Source organism: Benincasa hispida, chromosome 8 (assembly GCF_027475165.1).
Source record: "Benincasa hispida cultivar pf3 chromosome 8, pf3_genome.v1.1, whole genome shotgun sequence".
In the NCBI taxonomy this organism is placed as follows: Eukaryota; Viridiplantae; Streptophyta; class Magnoliopsida; order Cucurbitales; family Cucurbitaceae; genus Benincasa; species Benincasa hispida.
The window spans coordinates 22922896-22933449 of record NC_143485.1 but is presented as its reverse complement, the minus strand read 5'-3'; the positions used below and the strand labels follow the sequence as shown (position 1 = coordinate 22933449).

General features: G+C 32.5%; 1 protein-coding gene across 1 annotated transcript; it reads left to right on the top strand.

The window, feature by feature from the left end:
- Positions 1 to 4187: 4187 nt before the first annotated feature.
- On the top strand, positions 4188 to 5441 carry CLV3 (CLAVATA3). Its single transcript, XM_039021608.2, has 3 exons — positions 4188 to 4304; positions 4399 to 4490; positions 5076 to 5441. Exons 1-3 carry the CDS (start codon positions 4220 to 4222, stop codon positions 5229 to 5231), a joined length of 333 nt encoding a protein of 110 aa, XP_038877536.1. The 5' UTR covers positions 4188 to 4219; the 3' UTR covers positions 5232 to 5441.
- Positions 5442 to 10554: the final 5113 nt, after the last annotated feature.

Here is a 10554-nt window from a genome sequence, read left to right as displayed (position 1 = left end):
CAACAGTAACCTCCATGATGTTGCAAATGATTCAAACAAGATTCTTGCTATATGTAGTAACAACGATAGCTATATGGAGGAGATATAATATATGTATGATATACTTATTACTCCTCTACTAGTTCCTAGATGTAGGGGACCTAAGAAGATGAGTTTGATGAGGCCGCCCACAATGTGGAAGAATCGCCTCCTATGACATAGACGTAGAGTCAAACTGGTTATGTTCGTCCGATGATGATGTTGCCTGCATTTGGTTCAAGATATTATAATTTAGAGGCGGATCTATCATCTTCATACTTGCATGGACATGGGGACGGCCGTGGAGAGCATAATGGATATTTATACTATGAAGCACTTGTAGAGGTACCAAAGCAACATGAGGAGGAACCAACGCAACCTCAAGTTTAAAGTTGATGACGACAATCAGCTCGAAATTGATGACATCCATCTTGTGGGACACATTGATTTTTTATTATTATTTTTAAATGAATGAGATATATTAAATTACTGTATTAATATGAACATCTTTTCTATGATGTCTTAATTTATGTTTTATTATTTTCCAATTATGAAAGAAAAAATGATTGAGAATTTATTCTTTTTTTATGATGTCTCTCAGAGTTAAGAGTTAAGAATGTAGATTTTATTTATTATTAAGAAATATAATTACACAGAATACCTTAAACAAGGTAAAAGAATAACAGTGTTGGAAAGAAAAAGGAATAACAATATGATTTTTTTTAATAAAAAAAGCTGGTCGAGACTTTAACACTCGACATACATTTTTTTTTTTTTTTAAAAAAACCATCCTTTATCGAGTGTTAAGTTTTGACATACAAAAAATTAAAAAAAAAACATATACGTCAAATTAAAAAATTACTATATTTCTCTAAATAGTTTTGAAATTATAATATTTGACTAATTAATTAAAAAAAGTAACAATATTAATTCAATTTTATCGGGAATCTGAAGTGATTAGAAACTGAGATTTTGTCCATCATTGTTCAGTTTTGCAAAACAGATAACGGAAATATCGTACGGCCATTATTCTCCCCCTCCCTAAGTAAATCAAAGTCAAATCACCACACCATCCAATACAAATTGACAAATTAAAATATAATACAATATGGGAAACAGCTATCACCTATATCCTCACCGGCGCTGTCCACTCCTAAACTAAACATACTCTCTCTCTCTTCCTTCCTAGTTCATTCATCAATACCTATTTAATAATTAACCAAATTAAACAACTATTTTATACCACTAAACTCTATCTTTAATGTCAAATTGACTTATCTTAATGATATTAACATATATTTTGATTCAAGAAATCGGAGGTTCAATCCTCTACCTCTATACTTAGGGGTGTTCAAAAATTCTGATGACAAAAAAAAAATCGATCAACTCAACCCAACCCAACTCGTGTGGTTTAGGTTCAATTGAGTTCAAATAAATGAAAATTTTACGGGTTGGGATGGTTCATAGGTTTACCTAATATAACCCAAACCTACCCGAATCAATCCGAATTTATTATTAACTTTAAAATATCTATATTTTTTGTTACTTGTAATACAATTATTTATATATATATTGATTTTAATTTTATTTAATTCTAATATTTTTTGAATAATTCATTCTTCAACAACTCTTAAAAGTAGATTTACACTAAGAAAATTTCAACTATTTAAATTGAAATTGAGTTGTTAATCTTAATTCAATATATGAAAATAATTAAATTAGATTTTTACATATGTACGTTTTGCTTCTTTTTAAAACAAAATTTTAAATAAATGACCTGATTAACTCGAACTAACTCAACCCAAATATTTCATAATTGGATTGGGTTGGGTTCATTTTTTTAATAAGGATTATTTGAGATGAAGAAATTTACTACATGAACAATTATGTTGGATCTAAAAATTCTTTCAAGCCAATTCAATCCAATCCATGAACACCCCACCTATTAAAAAAAAAAAAAATTCTTAATATCTTCTTACAATTTTAAAAACATTCCCAAAATTTCAATCTTGCACCCATTGATTTAGGCTATATTTACTACAACCTAGATACTCTAGTTGGTGAAAGGGTAAAATTTAGCTAGTGAGAAACTATTTCTAGGCTCATTGTGGCTCTTTATAATTTTCTTTTATAGCATTGGAAAAAAATATATGGAAGGTGAGGGACTTTAAAATAGAATATCTTTTTTTTTTTTCTGCTATAAAAAGCGTTATAAAAGACATTTTATGGCTTCTTTTGCCAACGATTTGAGAACTTTTCATCTCATTAAATATACACTATCGAAAGTTGACTTTCTATACCTTTTTTTATTACGTTAAAAAAGTGTTATAGAAAACGGAAAACTTTTAATAACATGAGCTATGATAGTATTTCGACAACGCTATGAAAAGTTTATGATAATATTTCTTTAACATTAACGTATATGATATTTGTTGCAATGTAGTCAATTTTAAAAAAGAAAGACAAATTTTGATTTTTTTTTTAGTTTACAAAACTTGGTTTAATATTTTAAAGCATTAATAAAAGTGGATTGTAAAACATAATAAACTTATGGATGCGTATTTTATGCTCAATTTTTAAAAATATGGGTCAATCGATGATTTAAGTTGATATAAGAGCAGGTGGTCTAGGGAGGTCTTGTATTCAAACTCCTATAAAGTTATTTCCTTCCCAATTAATATTCATTTCTAATTGTTGGACATTCTCTATATTTCAAGCCTCCACATGTGAGGAAGAGTATTAGATGATATATAATTAAATCTACATTCACTTATGAATTTAAGATTTTCGATCAATTTAAGATTTTTTAATCAAGTTTTAAATAAAAGAAATCAACAATTTTCTAACGCAAGAGCAGAGCATTTGGGCTGTCTTACGTGGTTGACCGAATCAAGGTTTTGAACCAATGATGCAGACGACCTAGGACCAAGGTCTTACCCTAGCAACTACTTAGACAATGGCTGTAAGAAAAGAGATCTCTCGAGATCCGATAGCATGCAGCAACTAGTTGTAAGAAAGAGGGGGGGAGGAGAAAGATATATAGAAAGTGTGCAGTGAGGGTGGTTGTAAATCACTAGGTAGCCAGTCTTTACTTAACTTGGCCCAAGCAATGCCCAAAGACTCCCACCGCCTGGAAAACAAACAGTAGAGTCAGGCGAAGGACCTGACGCAACTCTACTACCGCCTTTCCTACCAAAAAGCTAACCCAACTGAAGGAAATTACATAAGGTCTGGAAAGGGCTATAAAGAATCTCATTCCTTCCTCCCTTTCTTCCCCTGTTTCCGAGATCGATATAGCCCTCTCGAAACCTAGCATAAGTAAGCATCCAAAGATTGCACCTTGGTACGTAGCCTTCTTGCACATTAGTAAGGCAAGCTCGTCAATCCCGATGCTAGCGAAGCGTCGTCTTAGAGAATGGAATTAGGAATTCGATTTGCGTCTTATTGTAGGTCGGTCATCTGTTCAATCTGGAATTCCATCTCTTGTTTGGTTTCTGGTACCGGTTTGATTTGAGTTCCTTTATTCAAATCAATATCTATGTCAGGCTTCCCTTCCCGGTCGTCTAAGTACGGGTAGAATAGCTCATTCATATTAATCAAGTTTTTTAGAACATTTGTTGTACTTGAGAAAATTTTCTTTCTTACCTTATTTCATAAGTTGCAATAAAAGAAGTATATAAGAATTTTATAAATATAACATCCATAAAATAAAATAATATATAGCCAATAAAGTGTCAAATACTAAAGGAAAGAGATCCTACATATATGACGGCAATATCTAGAAGTTGTTCCCAAGTTTCTAAATAGAAGTGACAAGCTTTAGGTTCAAGGAAAATTCTTATAGAAATATGATTTAGTTGAATAATTTAAAAAAAAACAATTTTAATAGATTTTTTTTTTATTTTTTTTTTTATTTTGTAGACAATCTTAAAAGATATATATTATGTCCACATATTAATTGAGATAAGACATAGAGAGAAACAAAAAGAAACAAATAATAATAGCTTAAGTGAGAGATAATGATAATGATAATACATATTGGCATTTGGAGTGTCACCATCTTGCTTGTGTCATATTAAGTCATTAATAATAATCATAATTTCTCCACAAATGGCTGCATGAGCAATCATTTGACACTTCCATATATATATTACCCTAAACCTCTCTACTTTTCTTCTTATAATTCCTCATTATCCACAACATGGCACTACCTTCTTCCTCTAAATTCATATCTTCCTTTGCCTTTTTTTCCCTTCTCCTTCTCATATTCTTCCTCTTTTCTTCTGGTTTTCTTCATATCTCTCCTTTTCATTTTTTTCAACTTTTCATTCTTTACTTCATTACACTAATTCCTTCTACCTTCTTCTTTTTTCCATTTAGATTATTATTGCTGCTGGAGAGTTGCCCGTTGCCGTTGCCGTTGTGTTTCCGGTAAGCCGCCCGTCTCTCGAGCGCTTCAAATCAGCCGGAAGGTACGTAAGATCTTAGAGACAGAGCTAGAAATTTCATGAGGAGTATGACATTGGATATCTTTTCATTTTATAGCACATTAATATTGTCGTTTTTTTTAATATTAAATGTAATAGAAATATAATAATAAGAATACGCTGTTGTTTTGAGTAAGTATTGTCAATCTTACTTCATCTATAAAATTGAAATCTTTGAATTTTCAAATAAGTTTGTTTCTTTGCTCACGGTTCTATTTTACTAATTTTTTCATGGAATATTGTTTATTCTATTTTATGAGAAAATTTTTTAGTGTTTTTTTTTATTATCTACTCACTATCTTCACACTTTTCTTTTTTTAAAAAAATAAATTAAAGAGTAATTATTTAATGGTTGTGGAGTTTCATATTTTTCTTTTTTTATACATTAAAAATAAAATAAAAATTATTCAATTTTTTTGAGAAAAAATTGTAGCATGACAGTGTTGCTTGGGCTATACCTGGTTTTTTTTCCCTATGAAAAAATATTATATTTTATCTATGAAGAATTGAGAGATATTGTTACAAAATTGACTTTTTTTTTTTCCCTGAACATATTGTTTTTATTTACAGATGCTTCAAGAGATGAAGAAGGAGATGGAGGAGGGAGTTGACGGCGACAAGAGATGGTGGCCGGCGGGGGAGTGGGAGCAGTTGCGCAGGGTGCCGTCGGGACCTGACCCATTACACCATAATGGTGGAAGCCCAAAAAAGCCTAGAACTCCTTGAACATTGAAACGATGTCGTTTTTTCCAATTTCAGCCATTAATATCTTTGCTCTAAATCTCCTCCATGAGAAGAAGAAGAAGATAAAAGAACTTCACATTTTGAAAGTATGGTTTTTTTTTTTTGGCTAATCCCAACAACAAAACTAAAACCTTCAGATCTTCTCTGTTGGGTCTACCAATGGTTATTATTATTATTATTATTTTGGGTTTTTTAAAATTTATATGAGTTTTGAATTTTGATATTCTGATGAATGATCTCCCCTTGTTCATATATGTTATGAAAATTGTAGGCTTGGACCTTTGTTTAAGAACCATGTTTAATTTCCTCCTATTTTCTTTCTGTGGTTTGCCAATTAGTTAATAGTATTCAAGGGAAATATTTAGGTTTTTTTAATTAGTTTTGATTTGGTCTCTAAATATTACATTTTTTAGTCTATAAGTTTTTATTAAATTTCATTTTAATCCTTAATTTTTAAAATTTTTCAATTTTACCCTTGTATTTTGAGTTTGGTTTCAATTTGATCTTATTTAAAAAATTTACACTTTTAATATGTCTCAATCTTTTTAGTAATTAAATATCCACTTTTATTGTTAATGTTAATATCTATTAATAAATTTAAAAGAATTAGTTAAGTTTCAATATTTTTTACATGTTAAAATTAATTCTAAACTTCACTTCATAATGATTTTAAATTAATTAATAAAAGTTAATAAAAAAAAAAGATTAAATCAGTGAGTAGTTATTAAAAGTTGAGGTCGAATGTCTGAATTATGAAACATAGGGGTCAAATAGAAACAAAACTTAAGCCTCAAGGATAAACTCATTTTTAAACGTAGCTAGAGACTAAATTGTAATCAAATTCAATACGTGAGGATCACTAGTACAACATCTTAAAACTTAGGGATCAAGTAAAAACTAGACCCAAAAACTTTCTTTGAACAAAATACTAGAGAAAGAGGTATTAAAGATTGTACTAAGATATCTCAACTAAGTCGACACATCTTTAACGCTCTCATTATACTCCAAGAATAACAATAGAATTCATTCGAATGGGAAAGGAAGGTGGATAGAGCAACAACTTCGAACAAGAGATGGAAAATAGGCTAAAGAAAAAGGTCTTTCAATTCAAAACAATAGTAGATACACTGTAATTAGAAAAATATTAGATTCAGTACACCATAAAGCATCTAAGGAAATAATATTGCCCCATAGATGAAAAATCTAAGGACCACCAAAATCTAATTTTGTCTAAATATATCTAAGAGCAAGTCCATATATATTTTCCTTTCAATACAAAACAATAGTTATATATATGTGCAATGGTAGATCATACAAGATCTATTTATTTTTAGGGTCAACCTGTGTTATTATGTATGAAGATATTAATTTACCTTTAATTGGTTACATTTTCGCCTTGTTTTGAATTATCGCTAATCAATTATATGATGGAATAGTTAATCTCTTTTTCTAAAATCACTCCTTCATAGACTTAAACTCACTCTAAATACAACACACATGACCCTATGTAGTTAACATTTTTGACATTGGAGATATCAATTGTTTCATGATGAATATTAATTGTATGAGACAATAAATGTATGTGTTTTTAATAATAATGATAATGATAATAACAATAAATGCCTAAAAATTAAATCATAACCATTTCGTTTTTTATTTTATTTTTTGAAAATTAAGTCTATTTTCACATTTTTTATAATTTTTTATATTTTTTTCGAGTATAACGGTTGAATTCCTAACCAAATTCAAAAAAAAAAAAAAAAAAAAAAATTCAAAGCTACTTCTTTTAGTTTTCAAATTTTGGCTTGGTTTTCTAAACCAGTGTTAAACAATAGATTATTAATGAAGAAATTTGGCGTAGAAGTAATATCTATAGATTTAATTTTCAAAAGAAAAAATAAAAATCAAATGGTAATTAAACGGATCTAAATATTTGAGTTTGTGTTGGCAAGTGTTCCCGCGAGATTTCAAGAGAAATTTATTTCGTGGAACTTGAACTTTGTATTTGTATTAATTTTGTGGAAAGTGAATACAATCTACATTGTATTTTCATGCTTTCAAAATAAATTATAATCTTTGAGTTGGTTGATCTTCTTGAACGATTGACTTTTGGGCTTGTTGATCTTCTTGGATGATCGACTTTTGGGTTTGATGATCTTCTTGGACAATCGGCCTTTGAGCTTGTTGATCTTCTTGGACGATCGACCTTTGAGCTTGTTGATCTTCTTAGATGATCGGCCTTCGAGCTTGTCGATCTTCTTTGAGGATTAGTGTTCGCACGAGGCTTCCGGAGAAACTTGTTTTGTGGAGTTGAACTTGAGTTGGTGTTGATGTTGAGGTTGGTTTGATGCGATGTGGTTCGATCTCTAGTACTTAATTCTCTAATTCTCTCTCGGTTTGGTGGATGTTCTTGACTTAAAGAAGAAAAGTATCGAACGTTCTTGAAGTAGAAGTCTTGGAAGAGTGTTTGTGTTTTCAAGGGTCTTCTGTCTTCTAGGAGTTCAGCTTCAGGAGTCTTGGAGTCTTCTATTTGTTGATGAATTCTCTTTGGGCTCTCTGAATATAGAATTGCTTGTATCTTCAAAGAAGGCTTGTATCTTCAAAGGACGTTAGTCTTTAGAATACTTGCATCTTCAGAGGACTTCAGTCTTCAGAATGCTTGTATCTTTGAAGGACTTCAGTCTTTAGGTGTGGTCAGCTTCAAGAGTCAAGAAGTCTTCTGATGGTAGAGAATTTCCTATAAGCTCTATGGATTATAGAATTGCTGACCTCTCCAAATGAGGAGAGCTTCTCTATTTATAGAGTTCACAGGTGAGCTTGGGCTTGGTTGATCCATGGACCTGGCCTTTGGGCCCAATTAATAAGATTTAGGCCTGATTTGATAGTTGAGTCAAATTCAGCCTATTTTTGGGCTTAGTTGGACTTTGACCTAAATAACTGTTGGGATTGGTGTCCTAATTCTCCCGGAGTCTCGTTGTTTTGTAAAGATACACATTGTTCAATGAATAAAATAAGTGTTATTTAATTCTGGTATTTACTCATATCTAATAAACAAAGCTCCTTGATTATCTCATGTGAACTTAAGCATGTATATGTGATATACAAGTAGATCATGCCTTAAGTGATAACCTAAATTAGTCTGTAGTATAAGGATTAAGATGGGATACTTGATCCTGGTGACACTATGGATATAGCCTGCTTTGTAGAGGTTTGCAAGTGTTATAAACTACTACAGATGGTTGATCCTGGCCATTCGTGTGGAGACGTGGAGCGGGGGTGTCCTATACAAAGAGTTTGTATAAGACTTGAACCACGAGTTGACTAGACTCTATATATAACGTCGTTGATACTAGAGACTTGCATCTCACCTAAACGACCATAAGTGACACGACCTCAATCACGAGTGTTTTGGAAACTCTTGCCTTTGAGGGCGGTCCTTTGATTAGTATGGGTGAGAGTGGCCAGATTGCAAACTCAACATGCCTACCTTTTGGGGATTTGTCTGATCTGAGAGCTGGGAACTCAATCCACAAGATGAAATTCACTCATTTCCTGAAGCGGGGATAAGTAAAGAGATTCCTCCCTTAAGGGTTGATTCCGGGGCTTGAACATAGTGTCCACAGCTTCTCTTTGGAAGAGAAGACCCAGTCATAGTAGGACTATGACTTATATTCATTACAGGGATCAGTGATATTTAAGGAGATAGATGTAACTATAGAGGCATAACGATTATTGGCCCAACTGTACTTACGAGTGATCTGTGAAGGGTTGTCGCACTGCTGATTGATTAAGATGGACATATAATATATCTGTAGTGAGGAGAGTTCAGCTGTCGGTCTTTAGTGGAGTGCCTGGAAGTTAACAGATTGTGGATCCCGTGACTAAAGAGTTTAGTCAGTTATTCACATACCGTTGGAGCTTCGCAACTACACATCCATGAGGTCTCCTTGGTAGCTTGGATTCTGTTGAGGATCAGTTCTTGGTGTTGATTTGAAATGTTCAAACAAGAGGTATTTTGATTATATATGATATAATTGATATGATGTATGAGATACATCTAGTAGAGGATTGATGTAAATGAGATTTACATTAAGTACCATGGAATAGAAAAAGAACTATGGTTTATATGTTTCATGAGATGAAATATTAAAACTATAGGTTATAAATATAGTATGATAAGTTGGTTATCATTTATATTTATAATAATATTAATTATTAGATAATTAATACTTTTTTTTTTAAATAACCAAAGTAGTGGGTGGTTATTGGATCATGGTAACTGTGAGTTTAAAAGGAAAATGGTTTCCTATTTTGAAAAGAAGGTTTTATAAAAGTTTGAAAAGGATTTTTAGTTTTCTCTTTGCAAAAAGAAACTCACGTAAGTCGTCAAGTAAATACAGATTTACTAAACAACGGTTGGGCGAGCTAAACGATCGTGTAGGTGCAAGCTAAACAATCGTGTAGTGTTTACTAAACAATCGCATAGCTTTGCTAGACGATCGCTGGCCCAAGGTAAACGATCGTGTAGTGTCTGTAGGTGACAGACCGAGCTAAACGATAGAGCTAAATGATCGCATAGCTTTATCTAAATGATTGGGCATCGAACTATGTGATAGGTCTCTGCCATCTCCCACTTGCCCAATCGTGTATGCAATCATTGTTTCCTCCGTTCGTCTGCCTCACACCAAGTCCAAACAGAGCCCATCCTCTGGATTCTCACACCGAGAATACCAAAGTCGCCTTGTTGGTGGTGCCAGACTCAACTCGACATCGTCGAGGTTTTCTGGAGGCCGTTCGTGGTGCTATGGAGTCTGTTCGTGTCGCCGAGGATGAGTGTGGTATTCGTTCATGTTGCAGAGGAGTTCGTGACCGAGGAGATCGTTGAGGACGAGCGCAAAGTGTTCGTGCGGTATTGCGGTCATGTAGATCGAGTGTTCATGGTCGCTATTGTTCGATCAGAGTGTGCATCGGAGCGTGGAGACGCTTCTGCATATGTGTGTATTGTTTCCCTCTGTACATTTGGTATTTGTTCATGCTGTAATTTCTGCATTGTAATTGTATAACCATTTTTTTTGAAGTCGACTGTAAACATATGTTAATTCATGATTGTAATTTGGAATAGTCTACTTCTGCTACTCACGGAAATCTTGTTTCCGATTTCCATCAATAACAATATCAAATTGGGCCAAATTAATCTTATCTGATTCAACGATCATGATAAAACCATGTGGTGTCGTCGAAATTTGTCTTCAACTTCAATTCAGGACATATGTCAACTCTTAATTGAGCCCAAATTTAATGATTT